General features: G+C 41.0%; 1 protein-coding gene and 1 non-coding gene across 4 annotated transcripts in view; both read left to right on the top strand.

Annotated features, from left to right (window-relative positions):
• Nucleotides 1–27369, top strand: part of MAU2 (MAU2 sister chromatid cohesion factor) — a 36723-nt gene that overhangs the window by 977 nt on the left and 8377 nt on the right. For all 3 annotated transcript variants that reach the window (XM_054980208.1, XM_054980207.1, XM_054980209.1), the window contains exons 2-17: nt 3035–3052; nt 3628–3693; nt 6656–6751; nt 8303–8397; nt 10255–10282; nt 10561–10716; nt 12080–12226; nt 12858–12948; nt 13550–13653; nt 14725–14802; nt 15725–15790; nt 15970–16053; nt 17127–17176; nt 18246–18323; nt 24999–25110; nt 26540–26630. In XM_054980208.1, coding sequence (XP_054836183.1) covers nt 3035–3052; nt 3628–3693; nt 6656–6751; nt 8303–8397; nt 10255–10282; nt 10561–10716; nt 12080–12226; nt 12858–12948; nt 13550–13653; nt 14725–14802; nt 15725–15790; nt 15970–16053; nt 17127–17176; nt 18246–18323; nt 24999–25110; nt 26540–26630 — 1360 coding nt within the window. The remainder of the gene's footprint in view (nt 1–3034; nt 3053–3627; nt 3694–6655; nt 6752–8302; nt 8398–10254; nt 10283–10560; nt 10717–12079; nt 12227–12857; nt 12949–13549; nt 13654–14724; nt 14803–15724; nt 15791–15969; nt 16054–17126; nt 17177–18245; nt 18324–24998; nt 25111–26539; nt 26631–27369) is intronic.
• TRNAA-GGC (transfer RNA alanine (anticodon GGC)) lies at nt 11216–11287 on the top strand. Its single transcript has one exon. It is a non-coding gene; the product is annotated as a tRNA-Ala (tRNA).

Genomic DNA, 27369 nt, shown 5'->3' with positions numbered 1-27369 from the left:
ATCAAGCCTTAACTTGTTTTCAGTATTTTTGTGCCATGTAATGCTTCCTGTATAACATAGTATATGAAATAGTTTTGGAGTGTTCCCTACTGTTAACTTATTCTATGTAACGTGCCTTGAGTCTTAGTGAGTAGAGTGGACTATAAATAACAGATGGGTAAAAAAAAATTGTACAAGAATTGCAAATCTATCCAATGCAGACAGAAATAATAATAACAATAACTGCATTTATATACTGTTCTTCTGGAAAGATTAGTGCCTAACTCAGAGCAATGAACAAAGTTGATGTTTTTAATTCCCACAATATAGCTGGGGAGCTGAGCTGAGAGGAGACTTACCCGAAGCCATGGCAGTGGTGGAATTCAAACCAGCAGAGTGCTGATCTGCATCCCAACCAGTTTGTTACAGCAGCAAACTGCTTCACTCTGTGCTGTACTTAAGAATATGATTCTTAGTTTTTGATATGTGAGAGATGGGGTGGGAGTTAAAAACAGGAAATGTACATTTAGTAGAAACAAAGCACTCTCTCTTGGACAGAAACAGTTTCCTACAGTTATAATATAATTAGAGCTTACTTGGATATCGAATCAACATTAGAATATTGAACTTTTCTGTAGCGTATTATATATGTAACAGATTAATTGTCTAAAAATAGTTGTTTATACTATAAACATGCTTGAAAATACATTGTATATGTTTACCCTAGTCACTAAATTTCCATTTATACAAACTGAGAGCCAGTTTGGTGTAGTGGTTAAGAGCAGCGGACTCTAATCTGGAGAACCAGGTTTGATTCTCCACTTGAAGCCAGCTGGGTGACCTTGGGTCAATCACAGTTCTTCTAGAGCTCTCTCAGCCTCATCCATCTCACTGGGTGATTGTTGTGGGCATAATAACAAGATACTTTGTAAACTGCTTTGAGTGGGTGTTAAGTTGTCCTGAAGAGCAGTATATAAATCATGTTATGTTGTTATTAAAATTATTCTTAAATACTGTAGATTGTCTTACATAAAAATTCCCTGAGTGAGTAAAATTTTACATTTTGCTCAGTTGACAGGAGAAACATTTTATAGGGTTTTTAAGAATAATTCCCAAAATGTCCTGGAGAGGGGTGCAGGGAATGTTCTGCATTTTTTTGTTATTTAATGTCTCTGATCAAATGGTGTAAAAAGGGAATGGGTCCCATTTAGTTTGTGGGAGTCAGAGGGAGGGGGTCTTGTATAAATAGAGAGCAGGGAAGAATGTGATTTGGTGAAGAATAGTAAAGTAGTGCTCAGCAAATCTCAGGCACCACATTGGCATAATGCTTAGAAATTTCTTTGAAGTACCCACTATTTTTGGAAATTATTAAAGTGTCTCTTGGTTATAATCAGTGGAAGTGCATTGATCATTTCACATCAGAATATATATGTTCTGTTGCATGACACAAATATACATATTCTCATCATTCTTGTTTATAATATATATAAACTTCACACCATTCATTGGTAGTGAGTGAATTCATTTCTTGTGTAGATGCTTTCAATACTTGCTCCAACACTCAATTCAGTTGATTTTTTTTTACAAGCAAGAATAAAATGAGAACTTGAGGAGAAAAAATAGAGTTGTGGTTAGCTTTCCCTGTAGCGACAATCAGGGTTACCCTTATATTTAAGCACTTAAATTGTAGCTTTAATAAAATATTACAAACTATGAAAAGGTGCTAGGATTATATTTTGTGTAATAATGATCAAATGTCATTAAAATGTGAAACCCTGAAAGCCGAAAAGCTAGTCTGACTCTTAGATTCAAAGAAAAATTGTCAAGGTCTGCAATAAAGGGCACAGGAATAATAAATAGTGGAAGGTGGCTGGGTGGAACTACTTGGGTTACAAGGAAAGGCACCAGGAGGCGTTGAATAAGAGCTGTGGGGAGACAGTGTGCCGTGCCAATATTAAACATTTAAAATATGTTAAGATAAAGAGATGTGAAATTTGTGGACATTTTGAAGCCATGAAAACAAACTTCTTTTTGGAGAATAGCGGAAATCAAGGGTGGGGGAATTTAAATATATGCAGAAGTTTCCTATATACATTAAATTTACCTCATTGTTCTAAAATAAAATACATTATCTATCTTATATGCAATTTATTATTTGGCGTATTTAGGAAACTTTAAAAAAAAAGCCTTTTCTGTGAGAAAATATTCTGCAATATTAGTGAGAGTGCTAGAAGCTGCTGCAGTCTGTCACCACATGGATCTTAATTTTTGCTTTCTCGCGAGCGAAGGGGAAAAATAAATAGAAAACAACCGTTTTTGGTAGATGAAACAGTAAAAACAATTCTTCAGTGGTGTGTTATCATACGTATTATAGCCTTTTAATTATGGATTACATTTAATCCTTGAAGCTAAGCCTTTTTACACATTCCTTAAACGAGAGTATTGTGTAGGGGTTTGTTTTAGTGTTCCATAAATTTTCCAGTTATTCCTTTATAAAAATTGCAAAAGGGTCCCAAATGTTTCATTTCCCCCCAATCTTTCACATCTCTTTTGATATATTTATCTATAATCTAATACCCAGAGCTCTAAAGAAAAAGGGGGCAGGGGGAAAAAAAGTAGTTGAGGTACCAGGTTTTTTTAAAATGTAACAATGACAATGTAGTTTTATACTAATAAATTTATAGAACCTATGCTGAGTATTTAAAAGAGGTGTGTGGGGGAGGGGAGGGACTGCTCTACCTGCTTCATCTGTAAGAATAGCATCCAGTGGCACAGTAGGGAAATGCAGGGAGAGTCCTGATCATACAGAACAACATGCGAAAGGCTGAATTTTCAAGAAGGTGGTGAAGGTGGAGTCGAAAGGGAGAGAAACTGCTGGGTTTTTTTTCATGCTTCCAAGTTTTTTCTCTCTCGTACACGCACACAGTGTGAGGAGGGTCAAGGGGAGAAATAACTGAAAGGTGATGATAGCTTTTGGAGGAAGAGGAAGAGGTGAAACATTTTTTACATTCTGTTAATTTCAGAAATCCCTAATTTTTCTGTATTTCTCTTACAGTGGTTGATATCACAGCAAGTATCCTTTCTTGTCTTGTGAAAATTGGGATGGTTGTACATGAAAAGTGGCTGCAGATTATCTGGGTTTAAATACAACTTGTTGAGCAAACTAAAAGCCAGCCAAGACTCCTTGAGTCTGTATTGTGGCTTTGTTAAATTATGTTTAGATCAGTTACAGTACGAATAATGAAAACACTTTTAGTGCTGAGGTCTGCTAGGCTGCACAAAGATGAAATTTGTTATGTTTTCATTCTCTTCTCCACACCTACCCACAACAATACTGTGAGGTGGTTTAGACTAAGATATTGTTACTTTGTGAGCTTCCAGACTATGCAGGGATTTGAACCTAGGTCTCACCAGCCCTGTTGTGATACTCTTAACTATACCACCACCCTGGTTCTCTAGATATTTGCTCAGTGCCAGATACTGGAGGGCAATTTGGGGGGAAGGATAGGTCCCATTTGCTTCTGTGCTTAGCATGAACATTTTTGGTCACTGCAGAGTAGGGGACAGTTCTTCATTAGGTGGACCAATTGGTATGATCTTGTTGGGTTCCTCTTGGTGTGCTTACATTCTTAACTAGGATGTTACCAGATTCCTCAGTTTGAAGATGTCAAGTTTGAAGCAGCCAGCCTCCTGTCTGAGCTATATTGTCAAGAGGTAAGTACAGGAAAGAGCAGACTTCATACACCACCACTTGGAATACCATCATCTTTGGGGGGGCCAGCAGTAGAGATGGGCATGAACAGGAAAAAAACTCGAACCGTGCAGTTCATGGTTCGTCGCATTTCACGAACCATGAACTTTCACGAACCTGCCCCGTTTCCTGAACCAGTTTGTTTGGTTCGTGAAAACATTACATCCAGGGCAGCAGAAGGCTACTTCTGGGTCAGCAGAAGGTCTGCAGGAAGTCCATCCCCTGTTGCCTAGGAAACTGATTGATCGGCGCCAGGCTGTCTGCAGTGACGAACCAAATGAACCAGCCTAAAGTTCATGGCGGTTCGTCAGAAATGGGCATTGACAAACTGTCGGTTTGTGAACCACGAACCAGCCCAGTTTGTCACGGACTTTGGTTCATATTTCGGTTTGTGCCCATCTCTAGCCAGCAGCCAAAGTGGGATTGGAGGGGGATGCTGATTTTGTTACAGAATAACATTGCACAGGCAAAGTTTTATCTGGTGCCATGCCCCTGCCCCCCCCTTTTTTTGGCCTATTCATTTTTAAAAGCTGCATGTTATTTTCTATAAAAACAAAACAAAAAGGAATGATTAGATTTTATTCTATTCATCTGGCTGTCAGCCTGTCAGAATGATTTGTTGATGGAACTGAAATGCATTTACAGCCGTCTTTCTTGGGAAAGTGCCAGGATTGATAAGAGCATGGAACAGGCCGCTAATAGTGTAAAAATATTTCACTTTTGAATAGCAGCATGAAATTTTAGGGCATAATTGGATACCCGTTTGGCTTTGAAAATCAGTCTGGAGACACTCAGAAATGATTAGTTCAGCTGTGATAACATTATCAAAGTGGCCGCCACACTGCATTCTTTTATCTTTAAATACTTTTATTTTAATGTGCACGGTCTCATTTGAAAGGTGAATGAATATTCTAAAAAAGTTTAATAGCAACTCTACAGCAAATATGATTTTGTCTTATTAGACTTTTTTCTACATATGTTACATAATAATAGCTGGGTTTCCTTTCTCAAATTCCTTATAAGCCTCAGGGTGAAAGTGTGGGTACTGTTGGAGGCTGTACACCAAGCCTTGCATAGCTGAGATATTCTAGTGAAAAGAATCCAAAGGCATATATTTTCAAGTGTAGCAAGAAAATCTTAAAAATTGCCTTGGCCTGTGCTCTGAATGTATAAAGGAAGGAGAGCTTCAAGTTCCCAACTCACAGAAGCTTTCTGTCATGTTCTTATCACTGTCCTAAGTTAACCGCTGAAGGATGGGCAGTATGCAAAATCAAACAGAATATAATTTGATGGTTTCCCATATCTAACCCTGGCAATGCCATTTTGAGGTCTAATCATAAGAGTTCTGTCATTTCTCTGTGTTCCATGACACGTTATGTGATTTCTCAGTTCCTACTTGGTGCAGAGCTACAATCTCACTCCTTAAAATACTGCATCCAGTTTGCACCCATACATTAAGGCATTGTTCTAATCATCTATGTTAACCTGCAAATAAAATAAAAATATTTACAGTATAGATGCTGTTAACTTTTTTAAAGAGTATTCAGTTACCTTTCAAACAAGACTATGGATATTAGAATTGATCAATTAGTTGAATGATAAAAATGTAGCATGGTGACCATTTTGATATTATAGGTGACCTAATCTTTTTGGAGAGTATCTTCCAATTTATTTTTAAAGCAAAATTGGCATCCAGCTATGCCCTAAAATTTCATGCTGGTACCCAGAAGTGAAATATTTTTATGCTTGTTCCATGCGCTGTGAGGATCCTAAGCAGGGACAGTTTCATTGTCATAGCGAACATTTGTTTGAAAGGTAACAAGAATCTGCAGTTCCTTATTGGGAGACCATTCTGTTTCACCCTTGGAAAATGGTAAGTATTTCTGTATCAGTAAAGTGAGGGCATTAAAATGTCTTTCCCTGTGAGAATTTGAGACATCACAATATTGGGTCTGCCAGACTGCTGATATTGTTCAGAGTGATATACATGATTCTCCTCCTTTTTATCCCGCAAAATACATTGGGCTGAGAGTGATTGGCCTGATACCACTTTGAGGCAGAGGGGAAAGTTCTGGTGAAGTCTTTCCAGTTTTAATCTGACACTAGCCGCAACACAGCATTGGCGCCTAATAATTTTGCCTGAAAGCTCAGTGAAACCTCCATGTAGGGAGAAGTTTACCTTGTAGTTTGTAATCTTGTAGTTTGTAAAGCAGGGCAACAGCCTCTATGACTTGTTTCTAAGTTTCTAGAAGTGTTTGGCTAGTACCCATTGGAGGACTGTTAGACAGCTGGTCTATGTAATACTGTCATTTGACTTGCAGTCCTTACCCAAGAGTTGTTCCTAGCCTTGCCCTTTAAGTTCCGTTAACTGGAAATTCTGTGAATTGGATTGGGAATCTTCTGCAAGAAAGCATATTTGGTACATCTGAGCTTTGGGTCTTCCTCTAAACATGTGAAGCTACCTTGTGCTGCTTCCTCCAGCTCAGCAGTGTCCAAATTGGCCAACAATGGTTCCCAGGCAGAGGGTCTTTCTCAAGACCTGCTGTCCACATTCCTTGAACTGGCTATGCCTGATGTTGAATCTAGAACCTTTGGCATTCAAAGCAGGTGCTTTGCCTCTGGGCTGTGACATGAGAGTAGTTCAGCTGATTCAGCAAAGCAGTTCTGGTTTTCTTCTTAGCCTCTAGGATGTAAGAAAATTACACGGGTGTTTACAAGCAGGCATATTAAATGAAATGTATGGATGATTAGGTTGCTTACCGTTTTTATGTAGGTCTGAAAACTTGCTCATTTGTCCAAAACCTTTTTGTTGTACTTAATTGTTTCTTTTAAAGTCTCGCTTTCTTCATGCTGATGTTGTTGCTTCTCTTTGTTTAGTGTCCCCCCTCCCCATGCCACGAGTTGACTTTGTCTCTTGCTTTTCAGAACTCTGTCGATGCAGCAAAGCCATTGCTACGTAAGGCCATCCAGATTTCACAGCAGACTCCATACTGGCACTGCCGCCTCCTCTTCCAGCTTGCAGTAAGCTTGTTTGGATTGCAGTGGGTTAAAGGATACCATGATCATTTTATTGGGTGGGTAGAGTCAGCTGTGGAACTTCCACAAAGTAGAAGGAAGGATACAGAATTTCATCAGAAGCTACACTGGGGTAGCTTGGTTAGAGGATCAAGCCTTTGCACAGGGTGGAAGGGACAGCAGAGCCATGAAAAGACAACCATTGAGAAGCAAGGAGGATTGCTCCAGTAGGTATTAGCTCACTTGCGTTCTTGCATGCCCGTCTTTCCCACACACATTTATTGTTAGTTAGTTAGTTATGACCAAAAAGGTAAAAGCCTTACCCTGGTTGATCGGGTGCAGTTCTTGTTCTTGTAAGGAGCCAGTTTATAGCCTTGGTTCAGTGCATGGTGGGATTCCTTGGTTAGGGTGGGATTTTTTTCTGAAAATTAGCAGCCATCCCTTATATGAAGTTACGTTCTCTAATGGCAGTCTCACAGTTGGGGAGATCATTGGCATCCTAATACAGTGTAGCTGAAGCTACATGTTAGGGGATTTTGGGGTAGCCCCCTTTTTTCCAATTAAAACTCATTGATCTGGACTGCTGAAAGCTTTTGAGAAAATCATTCTACATCCTATGTTTTGCATTTCTGTTTCTGCATTTTTTTAACATCATCATATGGAGGCCATAAAAAAGGGCACAGTGAGTTTGCTTCCACTATACGCTGAAGGTTAAAATTGTTTACCTCCAGAGATATTCCGCTCCAGCCTTGGGTACCCTTTCCCAGTTATATTTTGAAATTAATGACCTGTCTATGTACACTGCTCAGAAGATCATGTACTTCAGCTTCATTGTTTTTAAGAACTGGCTGTTTGTTTACAGAACTGTATGAAATCTTATGAACTGTATACAGTCTTTTCTATGTTGACTGAAAGGTATAAAATACAGGTACTGATGCTTTTCCTGTATGCATTCAGTTACCAAATTGACTGTATCAAGACTTACTGAGAAATAAAACTTTTGCTTCCATGATCACTAAGTTTAAATGTCTTAAGTTATTTCTCAGACTAGTAGTGAAATGGGGAAATCTGCAGTTGGCCAGGACTGTCAGTTTATTTCCCCCATTACTACACACAGGCTGAAATGCATTGGCTGATGAGAGGCATTGCGTCCCTCCGTGGTGCGTTTTTCAGTGGTTTGCAAACAAAGGGGAGCAATGTGCAGAATGCTAGAGCCCTGTCCTTCATCTACAAGCGCTAAGGAACCCCACCACCTTTTTAGGACAAAGTTTCACATTTTCTCAAACATAAGAGTTGGGTAGCAAGCTTCACTAAAATATTGATTTGAAAGGCTCCATTTACATCTCGGTATCCTTCACTAGTTATCCTCACTTTTTTTGGACTGCTTATTGCTAACCATCTCACTCTAGCGTTAAACCTTTTCACTGCAAAGATATAAAAAGTTTAACTGGTAATCAGCTGGCTGATTTGTAATGGTGCAGTTATCTTGTATGATCAGATTGTCAATGTTATGTAAACAATTAATGTGAGTGTGTGTGTTTCCTTTTCCTGGTTTAGCAACTTCACACACTTGAAAAAGACTTGGTGTCAGCTTGTGATCTTCTGGGAGTTGGAGCAGAATATGCCCGTGTGGTAGGGTCGGAATATACAAGGTAGGTCCCGTCTCAGGGACAACGTAGAGCTCTGGAAAGAGATCCACAAAGCTATTCTCTTCTGTGCTAGATCATGAGGTTAACGTGTCTCAGTGCTGCTCAGCATTGTCTTCTTAAACTAGCCATTGCTGCATAAAAGTCTCAGTCAGAGAGGAGTCTTTCCCAACAGCTATTGAACATGTGAAGGCCTGGAGGACCCCCCCCCCCAAAATCCCAGGGAGAAGAAATACTTCCTTTTAAGAAGTCTTTCCTCCCCAGCTTCTCCACTGGAAAGCATGAGACACTTGGTAGTTTTCTCTTTTTTCTAATGAGTGAAATGTTTTTTAAGCAAAATGTATAGCATGAAAAAATGTTTGCAACACAGCCTATAATATCAGTATATCTAATTTTTAACATGGCCCCATCTTCAGGTACTTAAAGTGTAGTCCTAAGAAGAGTTACTCAAGTCTGGAGTAACTCTTCCTAGGATTGCACTGTTAATGTTCTAAGCCCATCGATTTCAATTGATTTAGAAGGGTATAGCTCTCCTTAGAATTGCAGTGTAAGATATTTATACTTTTGAATTCCATAAATACTCCAATTAATATAGTTTTAAATGCTAAGTTATAAATGATGTGTGCCATGTTGGGAAAGCAACAAAATGTAAGTTTGTTACAAAAATAAATGCTGTATGGAGTTCAGTTTCCCCCCAAACATTTTTTCCAATGGCTTCAAAATTTCTGGAGTTTTTTTGCACTGACACGTGATAACTTTCTGAGAGTTTCTTACTTTCTGTAAGAAAGCTGGTGCTGTATCACTGAGCCTCAGTCCTCCCCCAAATGTCCTAGATTAGAATAGCATCTTATTTTAAAACAAATAACCTGAGACACAGCGCCCACTATTTCCCGTTCCCATCTTGTTAAATGTTTTGTCCTAATAAGTGAACAGAAAAACAGTACATTGTTGTGGAGATTGAAAGAGCCTTTCCCAGTTCCAGAACCAAAGAGCTTCCTGTTTACATGGAGATCAGTTTGCTTTCCTCATGTTACATCTGTACTGTGGCCCTGGACTTGACTAGATTCTTCCTCATTCCTCTTCCTTCTTCCAGTTAAGTTGCAACCATTGAGTTTCCCAGGCTGTACATCCTAATATTTTAAACCAGCTCCGAACCACTGAGCATTTTTAAAAATGAATAGAATGCATTCTTTGCTTTGCCAATATTCAGCAAACTATAAGAAAAACTGAAAAATTAATCTTAGCATGGCACAAAGAAATTAATGGTGTAATACTATTTGGAGTAGCTCTGCCTAAAATTGTGTTGTAAAGAGGTGTTCTTTCAGGCTCATGGCTTGTTTCACATGATAGATAAATAGCTCATATTTCTTTCCAGTATTACTGGTCATTCCGAACCAAATCAAAAGCCCTCATGTTGTTTGATCTGACGCAGTCTATAGAATTTATATGTTTATTGGCACTACTGGCACCTTCAGTCATCTCACAGCTTCTACATTTTGCCAGTGTTTGGTCAGCACCAGTCCCCAGTATGCTCTTCACCTATAACATCCTTCACATAAGCTTTGCAAAAGATCCAGAGGTAACAGTGGTGCAAATGAGAGCTTACTGGTTCTGTTCTGCTTGTGCAACATGTGCGTTGCACACTTTTTTTCTGGTTGGTTTGAGGGGTTGCCTTTGCTTCAGTTGTATCTATTCCGTTTGTGCTGTTTTGAGGTTTGCTGCATGGTCACCAACAGTTTGTTAAAACTGCTGCCCTTCCGATATTGTGGGTTAGTGGATTGAAAAGCTGAGTTTGGTACTTCTGCCATGCAGTGTGTGCTATTTTGTTTAGAATTTTGATGCATTCTTTTTTTCCTTTCTCAGAGCATTGTTTCTACTCAGTAAAGGCATGGTAAGTGTTTTTTTTTTTTTTTGAGGGGTGCTGAAACATTAAAGTGATAGTTTGTGTCCCAGAGTCCACAGGCTGGGATGCAGCAAACAAACTGTGGCTTCTACTTTTTAGGACCATTCAGCCATTTAGGAGTCTTAACTTCCTCTTCCGCGTGTGTTTATAAACATAAAAATGTCATCGAGCATCAAGCGAAAAATTCTGTGTCCCTGAGAACACGAGTGGAGATTTTTAAATTTGTTGTTCTTGTCTACCTCCCACCCCTTTCTTCTTCCTTACAGCTGCTTCTCATGGAGAGGAAGCTGCAGGAGGTGCACCCACTTCTGACTCTCTGTGGGCAGATAGTGGAGAACTGGCAGGGAAACCCCATCCAGAAGGAGTCGCTGCGGGTGTTCTTCTTGGTGCTACAGGTGACGCACTATCTGGATGCTGGACAAGTAAGTTGATGCACTGAGGCCAGAGTTTCTCTCCATGTTCAGAAGACCACCCTGACCTTGGCAACAGGGATGGCCAGTTAGCAGCTCGGAGGCTGTATCTGCCCCATCCCTCCCTTCCTGGCAGCTTTTTGTGGCCCTGCCAGTTTTTTGAAAAAATCCAGGCACAGGGGAAAGTTGCTTGCGGAGAAGGAAAATACGTTTTCAAGCTGTAAGAAATCTGTGTGCTTCTGTTTCTTTTTTCTTTTATATTTATATTTAACAACTGTGTTTAATAAGGTATGGCTTTATCAGAATGTGCTTTATTACTGGGGAAATGCTATTATGCAGCCCCGTCATTGCTAGGGGGGTGTCACTTTGTATGGCAAAATACACTTGGATTTGAAAGGTCCCCCCCCCCTTCTCTTCTCGCTCCCTCCCCTGGAGAATACAGAGTTTGGCCTTCCCTGCTTTCAAGCACCCTGTTTCTCTTGTGCTGCAGAATAGACTGGACCAGTGCAGAGGGGCTGTGGCTCAGTGATAGAGCATCTGCTTGGCATGCAGAAGGTCCCAGGTTCAATCCCTGGTGTCTCCAGTTAAAAGGATCAGGTAATAGGTAATGTGAAAGACCTCTACCTGAGACCCTGGAGAGCCGCTGCCAGTCTGAGTAGGCAGTCCTAACCTTGACGGACCAAGGGTCTGACTCCGCATAAGGCAGCTACGTGTGTTCATACGTTCAGTGCATAGGCACTTGGACTTGGGCCTGAGATTCTGAGGCTCCAGCAGGGGGAGGGGGCAGGCCTTCATGAATCTCTGGTCTCCGTGGTCTGCAGTGCATTCGCAGTGAGCCAGGAAGTTCCATGGGTGACTTTAGGCCAGTCTGTCTTCTCTTTGTTGCCTTTGCAGGACTGTGAAGACAAAATGACGTGTGCAGAATCCTGTACACTGCCTTGAGACATAACAAACTATTGGCCATGCTTTTATCCCACCCTTCAAAAAGCTCAGGGTGCTGTACATGGACCCTTCATTTTTCCCTCACAACAACCATGTGAGGTAGGTTAGAGCGGCTGGCCCAAAGTCATCCAGCCAGCTTTATGGCCAAGAGGGGATTTTCACTTGGGTCTTCCCAGCCCTAATCAGACACTCTGACCACTACTGGCTACCTAGAGAAGGCGAAGGAAACACTTTGAATGCAGGGACACTGTTCATCTAGTGTGTTCTACGCATTTTTACACCCATGCATCATGTTGGAGGGCTTGTGCCAGTACGCGCAATCAAGCCCCTTGATACCCCTGGATGGGGCGTATTTTACCGGGCACAGCTTTGCTGTTGCCTCTGTTTTAACTAGTCGGTGGCGTTTCTAGGCTGAGGCAGTTCCTCTCCACAGGTGAAGAGCGTCAAGCCGTGCCTGAAGCAGCTTCAGCAGTGCATCCAGACTATCTCAACACTCCACGACGACGAGATCCTCCCCAGCAACCCTGCAGATCTCTTCCATTGGCTGCCAAAGGAACACATGTGTGTGCTGGTCTACTTGGTGAGTTGCCATCCTGTGTGTGGTTTGAACAGACTCTTGAGCGGGCCAGAATATTCCTCTAGTTCTATCTCCCAACTGTGGCTACTGTAGGAGTGCTGTAGAGTGTGGGTTGGGGTGGGAGGTTTGCTAATGGGAGAAATTGAAGATTCATTGGTTGTGTGTATAATACACATCTTCCTACGCCTGGGCTACATTTTTCCCATTTCAGGAAACCAGTGCTACTTGCCCTGTTTTGACTGCGTGTTATCTTTTTGCAAAGCTTACCGATCCGTGTGATGATTCAGTGGTGGAGCTCGCATTTTGTTTGCTGGAGATCCCAGGCTCTGTCCCCAGCATCTCTAGTTCAAAGACAGGTGTTAGGAGGGGTCTTCCTCTGCCCAGCACCTCAAAGAGCCGCTGATAATCAAAGGATAGGCCACCAGTCTGACTTGGTACAAGGCAGTTTCCTGTGTTAACGTGCCCCATAAAATACAGTTTATTAGCAACCATTGTAACGAGTGTGCAAATTCTAGTTATGTAGGTGATGCTTGAAGATGTGCTTGCCTACAGGTCATATTTCACTTGGTGTAGGGAGGGCACAAAGCCTCTTGCTGGCCACATGACAGTCATGGGTTCTGATGTTCCCTGCCAGGTGACGGTGATGCACTCCATGCAAGCCGGGTATTTGGAGAAGGCTCAGAAGTACACTGACAAAGCGCTCATGCAGCTGGAGAAACTCAAAAGTGAGCAATATTAAAAATTCATGGGGTCAATAAGTACTGCTGGGTGTAAGTGGGTGCCTTTTTTATCAAGATTCTATGTTTGAGCCCCCAAGATGCATATTAATTTTCCCTGCTTGTGGGTTTATTTTAGCTTTTTTTGCACAAGCACTTTATTATTGCTGTTTGTAGCTAAATTCACTTTCCCGAACGCCACAATAGTTCCGAATTTGAAGTGAACAAAACATTAAATTTTTGCAAAGCTTACTGCCTTGTGCCAGCTAAGCATCTGTGAATTACAGCCAAGTCCTTTTCGGCTTGAGCAAAGCAAGTACTCTGTGCCTCTCTGCTGGCGGATATCTTCCGTCTCATTTTCTCACTGAGGACACAGATTGGAGGGGATTGGTGTGTGTGTGATCACTGAAGGGTGGCTTGAGCTATCCCCAGGGTCCCAGAGGGAAGTTAGCACCCTACCAAGATTTCTGAGCGGCTGTTTTTCAGCCCTCAAACAAGGCTGCCTGCCTTGGGGAAGGCTGCTGTGGTTGGGCTGACTTTAGATGTGGGGTTGCTGTGTTTCTCTTTCTCTTCCCACCCAAACTTCAAGATGCTTCTTTCTTTCTTCCAGTGCTGGACTGCAGCCCTATCTTATCATCCTTCCAAGTTATCTTGCTAGAGCATATCATCATGTGCCGCCTTGTCACAGGGCACAAAGCTACAGCATTGCAGGAGGTAAAGGCTGTGGCTTGCGCATGCTTGTGTGTGTGTGGGGGGGGGTCATATCAGGAGGAGACCCGAGCTGGAATTCTGATGTGGCTCCAGCATGATTTTATTTTACTTTGAGGAACTCCTCCCAGATTACAGCTGAGATTAATTCTTCTACTCCAGCATCCTTCCTCCCAGTGTCACCAGCCAGATGCTCCCAGAAGAACCCTCTCCCCGTAGTTGCCTCCTGGCAAATTGCATTGAAGATAGACTGCCTCTGAATGTGGAGGTTCCATTCAGCTGTCCTAGCTAGTAGCCCTTAAACGATTTCTCCTATGAATTTAGTCTTAACCCCTTTTAAAGCCTTTAAAGTAGCGGCTGTCCTGTGACAGCTAGGCCTGCAGGTTTTGCGCCATTCTTAGCTAGAACTTATGGGACAGGTTTTAGCCACTGGCACAGCAGGGTCATTATTGTTACTAATAATAATACATTTCTGTACTGCTCTTCTAGAAGGATTAGTGCCCCACCCAGAGTGGTGAACAAGTTAGTGTTGTTACTATTCCCACAGTACAGCTGAGGAGCTGAGGCTGGGAGGAGTGGCTTACCCAAGGCCAGTTCCTGAGCTCATGGCAGTAGTAGGATTCGAAGCAGCAGAGTGCTGATTCACAACCCAACCACTTAACCACTATGCTACAGCATATATAACATATACCATGAATGCCATTAAAATCACAACAAAATCTCTTACAGTGGCTTGCAATAAAAATAGTGTGGACAAGCAAACAGCCAGCCAGTGGAGCTCTTTCAATACTAGCTGACTGTATTTTTAGGTGTAAGCACTGAGAAAACTATTCACTGAGGATAGGTGATCATATCTGGAAGTCCTGCAGATAGGTCAGGGGTCCCAGCTAACTTGAAGTGACTTCCCCTGGGGCTTGTTAAGGGGCAAGATTGAGCTTTCCCTACCAGGTCCAGTTGGTTCTTTCTCCACTTGCGGAGAAGCAGCCACATACAGTTGGGGTGGGCAGATTGTGTTGCTGTGGAACAATCCCTGGTGTGGAATAAAATGCTCTATTCTTTCCTATCTGTTTCGGAAAGATCTCTCAGGTTTGCCAGCTCTGCCAACAGTCTCCCAGGCTCTTTTCTAACCATGCGGCTCAGCTACATACTCTTCTGGTAAGTGTAATGCCCTCATACGCATGACTTCTTTCACCTTCACATAGGAGTGGCTTGGTCAGGCTTCCACATCAGGCTTAGGCTGTTGCATTCACTGTTTTTAGAGGAGGAAAGGCACTGATTTCTCCCATTGTGTAAAGTCAGAACATCCTTTAGAAAAATGAAATTAATGGGTACCTGACACTTGACAGTCTTTCAGTCTGAGAATAAACCCACCTGTGCAATTCACAGTCGGCTGTAATCCAATTTCAGTCAATTGTGCATGCTGTTTAAGTTGCCTGGGGCTACTGGGATGGAGCACACTGTGTCGCATCTCAGAAAAGGGATGGCCTGTGTGGGCAGCATGCGCGAAGAGGCTGTGAAATTTGAGAAGAAGAAAGTTTGAGGGGCGGGGGGCGGGGAGCAAATGTCTGTATATCTGCACCCTAGTTGAAAGATGGTGCCTCTGCGAACAAAGGTAACTTATTCAGACACCCCCATGTACAAGTTTGACATAAGACAAATGAATCTTTGTCTTGGAAAGTAGAAAGTAGAAAGAGAGCAGTAGGGGAAGAGGGCCACTGTTAGTCCAAAAATACCTGCAAGTCCCTGAAGGATATGCTTCAGTAATGTAGAAAATTTGCAAAAAATAACAGTTGTCTCACTGACACCTCATATCTTCTCAGCATTGATAACTTGGATGAGTGTGGTATCCTCCACCAGATGCAGCCCCCCTCCACTTTTGAGGGTATGCACCAAAAATGCCACCACATCACCACCTCTCGCATTCTTGGGGAGACAGGTTGACCTCATAGCTTCTGCTGTTCGCCTCAGGATACAGCAGGTTTTTTTAGAGGCCCGCAACCCTGCTTTCCTTTCTCTTCTAGAGGCCAGGGTCCCCCAGTTGGAACTCAGAAATGTGGTTTCTGTTTTTCTCTTAAAGGGGCTGTATTGCATTTCTGTCAACTGCATGGACAATGCAGAAGCGCAGTTCACCACAGCACTCCGGGTAAGGCCAAATTCCAAACTGATTGAATGGTGGCCCAGAACCTGCCTTGTTCTGTCCAGGGAATACTTTTTTTCAGGGGGTGGAGCGTCTTGTTAAAAGAAATTGTTCCATGCTTGATTTCTGTGAGTTGCAAAACACCCACCCGTTTAATAGAGCTCTTGCTGTTTTCCCCACTGCAGCTTACCACCCATCAGGAGTTGTGGGCATTCATCGTGACAAATTTGGCAAGTGTCTACATCAGGGAGGGCAACCGGCATCAAGAGGTTGGTTGCAGTTCTTGGGTCAGTCTTAAGGGATAGTTGTGAGAAGTAACTTTTCAAAGTGTACTGTGCTTATCTCATTCTCAGATATTTAGAAATGTGCACAGCATCATTCAGCATGCTTGTTAGGGAGCCAGGTTCAGGGCAGCTTTCCATTGAGTAGGTGGTTGGAAATAAGCTCGTTTTCTGACCTGTCCTGTTACTGCTGTGTCCCTTTTAGCTTTCAAGGGGCTGGTCGAAACAGTATTCTATCAGAGGACACCTGGATTAAGTCAATTAAAACAATTAATAATAACTGTGCTTTCTTGTTGACAGTTTGCTTCCCCCATCCCTCTGCTGCTTTTCCTTACTGCCAAGTCATTAGTTGTTGGCCTTTGATTTACTGATGGATGACATTTGTTTTATTTTTAATATGATATTTTATTATAAACTGCTTTCTGGGCCAAAAACCAAATTAAAAATCCTTTAGAAGTATCTATATCTGTAGGTTTTCCCCCTCTTAGGGCAGGACATTCAAGACTTGGTCTGGGGAATGACATTCAAGAAGCAGGCATAATATTATGTTATTATTTGCAGTGCAAACTCTATAACACTGCTAAGCTGAATTGGGCAACCTGTATGGATTGTGTAATTTTTTTTTGCATAACTTTGGCAAAGGGAGAGGGCTAAGAAGCTACATAATGCATCCAAGCCCTGACCATGAGACCTTTCAGACCACTCTGTGGCCTTCTGAGAGTTCTGCAAGCTTTACTCACACAGTTTTGAGCCCATCTTCCTTACAAGTGTCAGCAACTTGTGTATTTTTCTGAAAGGTGAGGGTATCAGGAAATGCAGGGGTTCTCATGGTACTGCAGAATTGGATCTGTTGAGTATTCATTAATGCTGCCTTTCTGTCTTTAGGCGTAGATACTGGCAGTCCTGCAAGAGGTTGGAAAGGCATCAGTGCTCTCAGTTTGTGTGTGTTGTCCTTGCACCATGTCCCAATTCACCTGTTTTCTTCCTCATAGACTGCAAGAGAGTGTTAACGATTGGCAAACATTAACCCCCTTGTTCATTTTCTCCTCCTCTGACTCTAGCTTTACAGTTTGTTGGAAAGGATAAATCCTGATCACAACTTCCCTGTCAGGTATGTGAACCAGTTAGGCATGCAAGCAACTTCTTTGTGAGTGGTTTCCTAATAAGGACATTGTAGTAACACTGGATTCAGTGGGGCATTACATAAAACCATTACATACTGATAAATTTAGACTTCCTGTTGCTGCAGGTTAGTCACCATTGCTGGTGAGTAGTTGCCCCTGGCAACCAGCTGAAACAGTAAGGCTTGAGCTGGACCTGGATTTTTCTCTGCATTTTACTTTAAAGGTGACTGGTCCATTAATGCTGAACCAAGTTAGAGCTGAGGGTGCGACCATTCATATGGTTGCATAGCAATTAGCCCAGTGTTTAAAAAACTCACAGCACTCCACCACCACCACCGTTTGAAGGGGAATGTAGACTAGTCCATGTGCACTTTGCTGCACCGCCTTTCTCTTGGAATGGCAAGAGGGTTCATACAGGAAACAGTTCTCTACTGTTGCTTCCCTTGGACCTGAATAAGCACCAATGGAGAAGGTAGAAGAGAGAAGCAAAATGAATGGAAGTGGGCAACAAACTCTGTCAAATCTCCTTATTAACATTGCAGAGGTCCTTCCCTTTGGCAGCAGCCTCAGCCTTCAGCTGCCCAAGCTTCCGCATCTGGGAGCCTTCTGTGGCCAATATCTTGCTGTAACAAAGACCAATACTGAGCAACTTCCTGTAGGGTGGTGTGTTCTGTTTACGGCTTCAGGCTTTTGTACTGTTAACCGTGACGAGAAATCTGGTCAGGGCAAGAGAATTGGACCATGAGCTTCCTGATTCTAGAAGGTAGATCTAGAAGTTCTATCCCGTGTAGGGTGTAATATGAATCCAGTTGCTTCAATAGAATCTGGAGGATAATAAAGTCACCTTTAGGGTAAATGAAAAGCTTGGTGGGGTGACAGAACTCTTCTAAAAGCTTAAGGTGCAGAATCTGCCTGACTTAGTGGGGACTATTGATGACAGAGTGTTATGCCGCTGAGCTGTTCCCTACCTCTCAACACAAGCACCCTCTTCACCTGCAGCACCCCCTGCTGCTATTGACACACCCGTCTGAAGCCGTGTCTCTCTCTTGCTTCCAGCTCCCACTGCCTGCGAGCTGCTGCCTTCTACATCCGAGGACTCTTCTCCTTTTTCCAGGGGAGGTACAATGAAGCCAAGTAAGTGGGTGTGTGTTTAGGGTGGGGGATAGTTTTGCAATGCCAGTGGATTGACCCAGTCATACGTTGTCAGCGTGTTTAGCTCTGGCCAAATATAGTGCAGGATCTTATCAAGAATGCCCTGGTACCAGTTGTATCTTTATGTTGCATTGTCTGTGTGGCAGGGGAGTCATCCAACAGCATAGGTAGGATGGGATTCTTCCACACACTCTTCCTCTAGGATTGGGCACCTCTTGCCTTCAACTTTGTCTGGAAAGCTTGTTCTGTCCTGAGGACTTCCGGTTTGGATTAATGGAGATCTGACGCAGCCTACAACCTGGGCTGTCCGAGCCACTGTTTTTACTGGAAAGCGGGGCGCTCTAATGCCCGTTTCCACCCCAACTTCAGGGAGAAGTGGGGCTTGAACGCTACGCACCCCCGAGAGAGCGAGATCTCGGTGAAGGAGGGGGTTCTGAATCAAGGACTCCCACCATCACCTTGAGGTCCCCTCGGAGAAGGGCGAGCTACTATCTCTGCAGTACCTCAGGAGTCATTAAATTGGCATAAGATCCCCATAACCAAGCTTCAACAACAACTTTTACCAAAGAATTGGCAAAGGAAACAACACAGACAGCCCGCAGAATCGGCAAAGGTAAAGATCATTATCGGACTTTTTAAAAAACGGAATGGCAGCAAAAAGACCAAGGGAAAATAAATTAATGGACAGAATATAAAACAATAAGTCAAGTAACAAGACTGCGTTAAAATTGGAGATGCTGGAGAAGTAAATAAAGAATAAATATGAAAAGAAATTTTGTTTATACTTACTGCGGTTAGAATTGAGATAACCAGTGTGAGAAAGCGGAGGGGGATTAGAGAAGCGTCGCGAGAAGGGAAGTTAACAGCAGAGCAGACAACTAGATTCCTAGCAAGGACAGTAATTTGAAAGGGAAAAGGAGAGACGCAAAAGGTTGCACTTGGAAGCAAAACAAGTATACTACTGGAGGAGCCACGAAAACAACAGGAACAGGAAGTGCGCCATTTTAAGTAAGGTACGAAGCTAAGCCAGAAGCAATAGAGACGCTGTAAAATAACCATCGAGAAAAAACGCCCGACATTTTGGATTTTAAAAGGACTTTTTTTACAATTATTTACACTTTTATATTTGGAAAGAACACTAAGCGAAGGTAAGCTTTAACAATTCAACATGGAGTTAAGAAAAAGGGCAGACACGTGGGGAGGCTCGAAACCGAGTTCCATGATGGCAGGAAAAAGAGGAGCAGACAAGGAATGGCAAACTTCAGTAGAGGCAGCAATCCAAGGACTGGAGAAAAAAATGGCGGAGAATCATAAAGAATTGATACAGAAGGTGCAAGAAATGCTGGCAAAGGATTTTAAAGAGATGAGAGACGCTATTCTAGCCGAAGTAGCAAAGAATCTAGATGGAGTAAAGGAGGATTTGCAAGTAACAACTAAAAAAGTGGAACAAGTAGAGCAAAAGACAAACGATATAAAAATAGAAATGGAACATGAAAATCAAGTGATTCAGACAAGAGTGGCAGTGATGGAGTGCAAGGTGACGGAAAGGCAGTTAAGATTTCACGGTATCCAGGAATCTGAGACACAAACCACACAAGAGCAGATGACAGAGATATTGGCAGAATTTTTAGGGAAAGAGAAGGATGAAATAACAGCAAATATGGACCTGGCATATAGAATCAATCTGGCTTTTGCACAGCAGAGGAAGTTACCAAGAGATATTATTGTGCAACTAGTGACAAAGCGAATGAAGGAAGAGATTCTTAAAAGACACTTTGAAAAACCACTAATAAAGGAAGGGAGTAGAATCAAGATTATGAAAGAAGTACCAAAACGGATTCTCAAGAGAGGAAAAAATATAGAGAACTGACCCAGAGACTAAGAGATAAAGACATCAGATATAGATGGGAAATTCCAGAAGGATTAAGCTTCAACTACAAAGCTTTGAGAATTGTTATCAAAATCAAGGAGCAGATGGAAAGATTTTTAAAGGAACATGCGGAGGACTTTCCTGGACTATTAAAAATGTAATAACATGGAGTACAAATTAATATCTTGGAATGTGAATGGTCTAAACTCACCCCAAAAAAGAAAAACAATTTTTTATTGGTTAAGAAAGCAAAATCCTAATGTAATATGCTTACAAGAGACACATATTAAAGATAAAGATGTAAAATATTTTAAAAATAAGCAACTGGGAAAAGAATATATATCATCGTCCAAGCAAAAGAAGAAAGGAGTAGTGATTTATATAAAATTGTAGAATCAGTTAATTTTTCAGGATAATGATGGAAGATATGTGGCTGTGGAAATAAACGTAAATGCAAGGAAAATTTTGATAATAGCTCTATATGCGCCAAATGGAGCAAAAGACCAATTTTTCAAGGATTTATTAAACAAATTAGATCAGGATGCATTTGATCAGATGATATTGGCCGGAGATTTTAATGGTGTGGTGGACTTACAATTAGACAAAAAATCAAAAGCAATTTTCAAAAAATCAGGGAAATTACCAAAAACTTTTTTCGAATTAGTTCAACAAGAACATTTAGAAGATGTATGGAGAAAAGAAAACCCGAAAAATGCAGAATTTACTTACTAGTCCGCAAGGCATTTATCATTTTCACGTATTGATATGATTTGGGCGACAAAGGAATTGACTTTAATGACTAAAAAAGTGGAAATTTTACCAAGGGTGAGTGCAGACCATAATCCAATGTTATGGAAATGGACAATGGGTCAAAAAAAATTTAGATGGAGAATAAATGAGGACTTATTACAAAATCTAGAGAATCTGAAGTATTTGAAAGAAGAAACCAAACAATTCTTTTTAACAAATAACAATAATGAAGACTCAATACAGATGGTATGGGATACTTATAAGGCTGTAACAAGAGGAAACCTAACTCTATTAAACAGCAAGGAAAAGAGAAGAAAACAGGAGAAATGGCAAGAAATACAACAAAAATACATGAAAAAGAACATTAAGGAAAAGACCAGGGGAAAAATTGATTATACAGGAAATCAAAATATTACAAGATCAAATAACAGCCATTAGTAATAAAGAGCTAGAATGGAAGTTAAAGACATTAAAGCAGAAGTCATTTGAAGGAGCAAATAAACCAGGAAAGTATCTAGCCTGGCAATTGAAAAAAAGGAAGGAAAAGAAAATTATCAATAGAATAATAGAAGATGGCAAAGAGTCAAAAGATCATCATTCAATCAAGCGTGCATTTTTTAAATACTACGCTAAGCTATTCCAAAAGAAATCAGTAAGTGCACAAGAGATAGATGGATATTTAAAGAATACCCACCTACCAAGGATACCAGAAAAGATGAAGCAGAGACTGAACGCTCCAATTACAGAAGAAGAAATTATACAAGCAATTGATGCAGCTAAGATTGGGAAAGCACCAGGACCTGATGGGGTCACAGCTAAATTCTATAAAGTAATGAAGGAGGACCTAGTACCGACTTTAAAAAACATAATGAATGATATGCTTCAAGGAAAAGTCCTCCCAGATATGTGGAATGAAGCAAGTATTGCTCTGATCCCAAAAGAAAGTCAAGATTTGACAGATGTAAAAAATTATAGACCTATATCACTTATATACAACGATTACAAGATAATGGCAAGAATACTAGCAGATAGACTCAAAATATGGTTAATGGACTTTATAGAGGAAGATCAGGCTGGATTTCTACCAAATAGACAACTAAAAGATAACCTGAGAGTGGTGATAGATGCCATTGAATATTATGACAAACGACCTGATAAAGAAATTGGCCTTTTCTTTGCGGATGCAGAGAAGGCCTTTGACAATTTGAACTGGGACTTTATGTTTGCGACTATGGAAAAGATGGATTTAGGTAATGAATTCATAGAAGCAGTCAAAACAATTTATAAACTACAAAGAGCGGCAATTTGTGTCAACAATGACCTAACAGAGAAGTTTGAAATAAGGAAAGGAACTAGGCAAGGATGTCCACTATCGCCGCTTTTGTTTGTGATGGTCTTGGAAGTTCTATTGAGGAGGATCAGAGAAGATGATAATATAAAAGGATTAAAAATAAAAGGATCTCCCTACAAATTGAGAGCATTTGCAGATGATGTGATGTTTATAGTGGAAGATCCTTTACACACCCTGCCAAGATTGTTGGATAAAATAAAAGAGTTTGGAGATTTGGCAGGCTTTTATATAAATAAAAAGTCAAAAATAATAACAAAAAACATGACCAAAAAGAAGCAGCAGGAACTGAGTGAATTAAATTGCGAAGTGGTACACAGAACTAAATATTTGGGGATAGAGTTGACAGCTAAGAATATAGACTTATTCAAGAATAATTATGAAAAGCTCTGGACTCAGATTGAAAGAGATATGATAAAATGGAATAAATTAAATTTGTCGTGGTTAGGTCGAATTGCTACAATTAAAATGCATGTGTTGACTAGAATGATGTTTTTAATGCAAACAATACCAATAGTGAAAGATAAAAAGCAGTTTAAAAAATGGCAGAGGAAAATATCTGAGTTTGTCTGGGCAGGAAAGAAGCCAAGAGTAAAGATGAAAGTTCTTTGTGATGCTAAAGAAAGAGGAGGAAGACTCTATCATGAAGCGATATGTTTGGTGTGGATTAGAGAATGGGTGACTTTGACCAGTCATAAGTTACTAACACTAGAAAGGCTATAACAAAATATTTGGATGGCATGCTTACATGTGGTATGAAAAGTACAAAATGGATGCAATGTTTCAGCACCACTACCTAAGAAGAAATTTACTGTTAACCTGGCTCAAATATAAGAAATTTATAGAAGAAAAGAAACCACTTTGGATTATACCAGCTGAAGTAGTCAATCCAAACTTGGAATATCAGGGAAAAGAATGGCTTACCCTCAAAGAATTAACAATATTAGAAAATGACGAGTTGAAACAAGCGAAATGAGGATTTGCCATTCAAATATGGTTGGTTACAATATAGACAAATAAAAGACTTATTTGACTCAGATCAAAGGAAGGTAGGTTTTAGAAACAAAAATTCAGATTTGGAAGAGAGATTATTGGGAGATAATACTAAGGTAATATCCAAAATGTATAAGTTGTTATTGAGGTGGTTCACAGAAGATGAAGCAGTTAAGGTTCAAATGGTAAAGTGGGCTATAAATTGTAACAAGGAAATAGCCATGGAAGCATGGGAACAATTATGGGAAAATACCTTAAAAATATCAACTTGTACCAGCATTAAAGAGAATGGATATAAAATGATGTATAGATGGTACTTAACACCGAAAAAATTAGCCATAGCTAACAAACAGTTATCAAACAAATGTTGGAAATGTAAGGAGCATGAAGGCTCTCTATTTCATATGTGGTGGACTTGCCAAAAGGCTAGAGACTTCTGATCTAAAATATGTACTGAAATGTCTTTGATATTACAATATAATGTTGCTAAAAATCCTGAAATGCTATTACTATCTTTACACTTAGAAGAAGTCGATAGAAATGATAAGACATTGTTATATTATATGTTAGTAGCAGCAAGAATTTTATATGCTCAGTATTGGAAAAAAGAAGAAATACCGAATGTTGAAGAATGGACAAGGAAACTGTTGTACATGGCCAGAATGGATAAAATAACGAGAAATTTGAATGAGCAAGATCCAGCTACTTTTTTGGAAGATTGGAAGAAGCTTAAGAAATATTTAGAAAAGAAATGCAATGTTAAAGGACAGTTGTGGTCTTTGGCGGGATTTTAAATTTTATATAAAAAGACTTTAGCGAAAGAAAAATATATTAAGATCTTTATCAGGGTAAGAGTAATAGCAATACAATGTAATAATAATATCTATGAATAAATGGGGGTTTGAGTGTTGTTGGAAGTCAACAAAGAAAAGGGGGAGGGGGTGGGGTATATATCTAAGTTGAAGGGTTAATTAGGATAAAATTAATGTATTAGTCAATTATTGTATATTGCCTCATCCAATAAAAACTTTTAAATTAGAAAGCTTGTTCTGTCCTGGTGGTACAGCCGGTATGCTTCTCACACTTCTTCTAAAGAATATATAAACAGCAACAAGCTCTACTGTTGAAAGACAATATGACAATATACTTGTTGATATAGCAAGATCGATTTCAAAGTGAACGTAGTTGATGTGAAATGGTGGAGACCTAATCCCATTGTTAAACTTATTAACCCAGCCAAACAAAAACAAAACAAGCAAATAAAGAGAAGAACGGGAGGGATAAAAATAGGTATGGTTAAGAGTGATACAAGGTTAAAGTTCTGGTTCAAGACAACTGGTTGCCAGATTGGGCTAAAATTTCTCTGGATCATTTCTCCTTGCAGTGCACAATTTGCTCTTCAGTTAAATCTAGACTTTCTCCTACCTGGTTATTTATAGCTAGAAAGAATTACTTCCAGAGCTAAAATAAATTCGTTTTGGTGCTCAGCAGTCTTAAACTGGTCTACTCAGAATCCTACTAAGATGTATTAAATAGGGTATATTCCCAAGAAGTGTTCTTAGGCAGGCAGCATATCAAACCTGAGTAGTTTCTAGAAGTGTCCCAAGCTTCAAGATTGGAAATGGTTACCAGTTTTGTATTTGCGTGTAGAACAAAAAGCAGATTTAAGAGTAGTCTTTTACTTTTTTTTTAATAGACGTTTCTTGCGGGAGACGTTGAAAATGTCAAATGCAGAAGACCTGAACCGCTTAACAGCCTGCTCCCTTGTTCTCCTGGGTCACATCTTTTATGTATTGGGGAATCATAGGGTAAGCATTGCCAGTTTGTTACTGTTTTTGCTTCTCTTCTGCTGAACGGTCAGTGGATAGTACGGAGGGTTGGAAACAAGAACACAATCTTACAAAATTCCCACAAAGTGATAAACAAGCACATGTTCTGTATGTAGCTAGATCTATGAGTGTGCAATTCAGGTTTCCGATTCAAGATAAATACCCAAATTGGACCCGATTCGTTAAAGATTTGGGATTTCCAAATTGGGCCCAGCATTAACCTACCGAAGCGGGTTAATAAGTGATTTCTGGAGCAGCTTGCTGCTTTAGAAATTGCTTATTTCTGACTGTTTTTCCCACTTCGGAGATTCCAAAGGTGAATTTTTGTTGTTGTTGCACACCCCTAGTTAGATCTATGACATTTGCAGTCCTTTGCCAACTTCTAGACTCTCTTGTTTGAGAGAGATTATAAACCTGAATTCTCAAACTGCCTGCCAGAGTATACAGGTTTCTTCTGGGAGGCTTGTGAGAAATGAATGAATGAACTGAAGGTTTGTTTAAGCCTAAAATACCCATTCAGAGAAGAGGCTGTGTCTGTGGTCTCTGCGTTACTCACTGGCCTGTCCTTGCCTCCGTCCCAATCAGTTTGTACGTAGGGAGGGGCAATTCTGTTGTATCCCTGCACTGAGCATGATGGCATCTTTCAGGCCTTCTCAGTGCAAAGGTGTAGCACAACCACCAGCCCTTGGAGGAGGATGCCTCTTGCATCTGTGTATGGGTCACTCTTCTGAACCTGCATCTTTATCAGAGGCCTGTTTTAAAGCCCTTCATGGCTTGGGATCAGGGCGTCTGAAGGACCATCTTCTCCCATACATTTCTGCCTGAGAATTAAGGTCACAGGGAGAAGCCCCTCCTGACTGTCCCATCAACCAAAGAAGCTTGGTTGGTAGGTACATGGGAGAGGGCCTTTTCGGTAGCAGCCCCGTGACTGTGGAACAGTTTCCCCAGGGAAGTGCTTTCTATCTTCCTCACCAAATTTTTAATTGTGGTTTTTAAATTTGTATTTTAACAGTTTTTTAAATATTTGTTTATATTTTATATTGTAAGCCTCCTTGAGCTCCTTTTTGGTGGAAAAGCAGCTAATCAATGTTTTAATACATACATAAAATGTTTGACTCTTGCAGAAAGTCAAGTAGGTAGACTCCTTTACTTCTCTGAAGTGGGCAAATATAGCAGTGTCCTTGCTCCCCCAAATTTAGAAAACCCTGCTTTTCAAAGGGGACTGCTAATGGCCCTTCAGCAGGAATAAGGATTCTCTTACCATAGCAGTTTAGTACTATTCCCCCCCCCCTTTATTTTGGAGCACTGTCTTTAAAACTGCGATTTGTGGTTTCCATGCAAAGTTTTGGGGAGGGGAGGGGGGGGCTATCATCTGTGATTGTTTTGACCAAGAGTGATTTGTCCCTAGGAGAGTAATAACATGGTGGTCCCAGCCATGCAGCTCGCCAGCAAAATCCCAGACATGTCTGTGCAGCTGTGGTCTTCAGCTCTCTTGAGGGGTAAGTAAGCAGAGTAAGGAGGGTTTGTTCAATGGAGGACTGAACCTATGCAGTCCTGTTTTGCTTCCCTTTAGCTAAGAAGGGCTGAGTAAAAGAACAGCTGCTGCAGTCTCTGCACACAAGCAGGGCTTGAGTTGCCAGGGTTTGTTGCGTGCTGAACATCAGTTTGCTTCCGTGGATGATCTTGGAGAGTTCTGAAGGATGAGAGGGGAAAGTGTTCTAGCGTATAGTTTCTGCAACCAAATCTGGACGCATGATCAGGTGACAGAGGCCACCTGATCCCAAAGTGGGCAAAAAAAAAAATCCCAGATAAAGTGGCATCTGAGAGAAAAGTTGTGTGCTGATGGGCAGCTCTACGGAGGTGGTATACGAGGCGCAGACCCACTATAGCTGGTTCTTCAAGCAATCTCTCAGCAGTCCATTTACAGACTGTGATCCTAGTTTCCAGATAGTTCTGAAGTGAAGCAGGGGGCAAGTTTTTTTCTGTTAACCAGAGCAGAACACAGTGGCTGTGTTGTGTTTTTTAGAGAGAGAATGAGACCAGGACGGGGGTGGGGGGATTAACTTCTTTCCTTTGACAGGCTGGCAGCAGCTCTACTTTCTGTGTGAGCTGCAAGTGAAGCTGAGCCTAAGAGATACCAGTAATCACGTTCAGAGTAAGAAGAGGCCGGGCCAAGAGCTGCACGAAGTCCTCCCTGACCGTCTCCTCCAGGTTGGGTCATCGTGACAGAGGAATTGC

This window comes from Eublepharis macularius, chromosome 5, assembly GCF_028583425.1.
Source record: "Eublepharis macularius isolate TG4126 chromosome 5, MPM_Emac_v1.0, whole genome shotgun sequence".
In the NCBI taxonomy this organism is placed as follows: Eukaryota; Metazoa; Chordata; class Lepidosauria; order Squamata; family Eublepharidae; genus Eublepharis; species Eublepharis macularius.
This window is presented reverse-complemented; position numbering and strand designations above follow the sequence as displayed.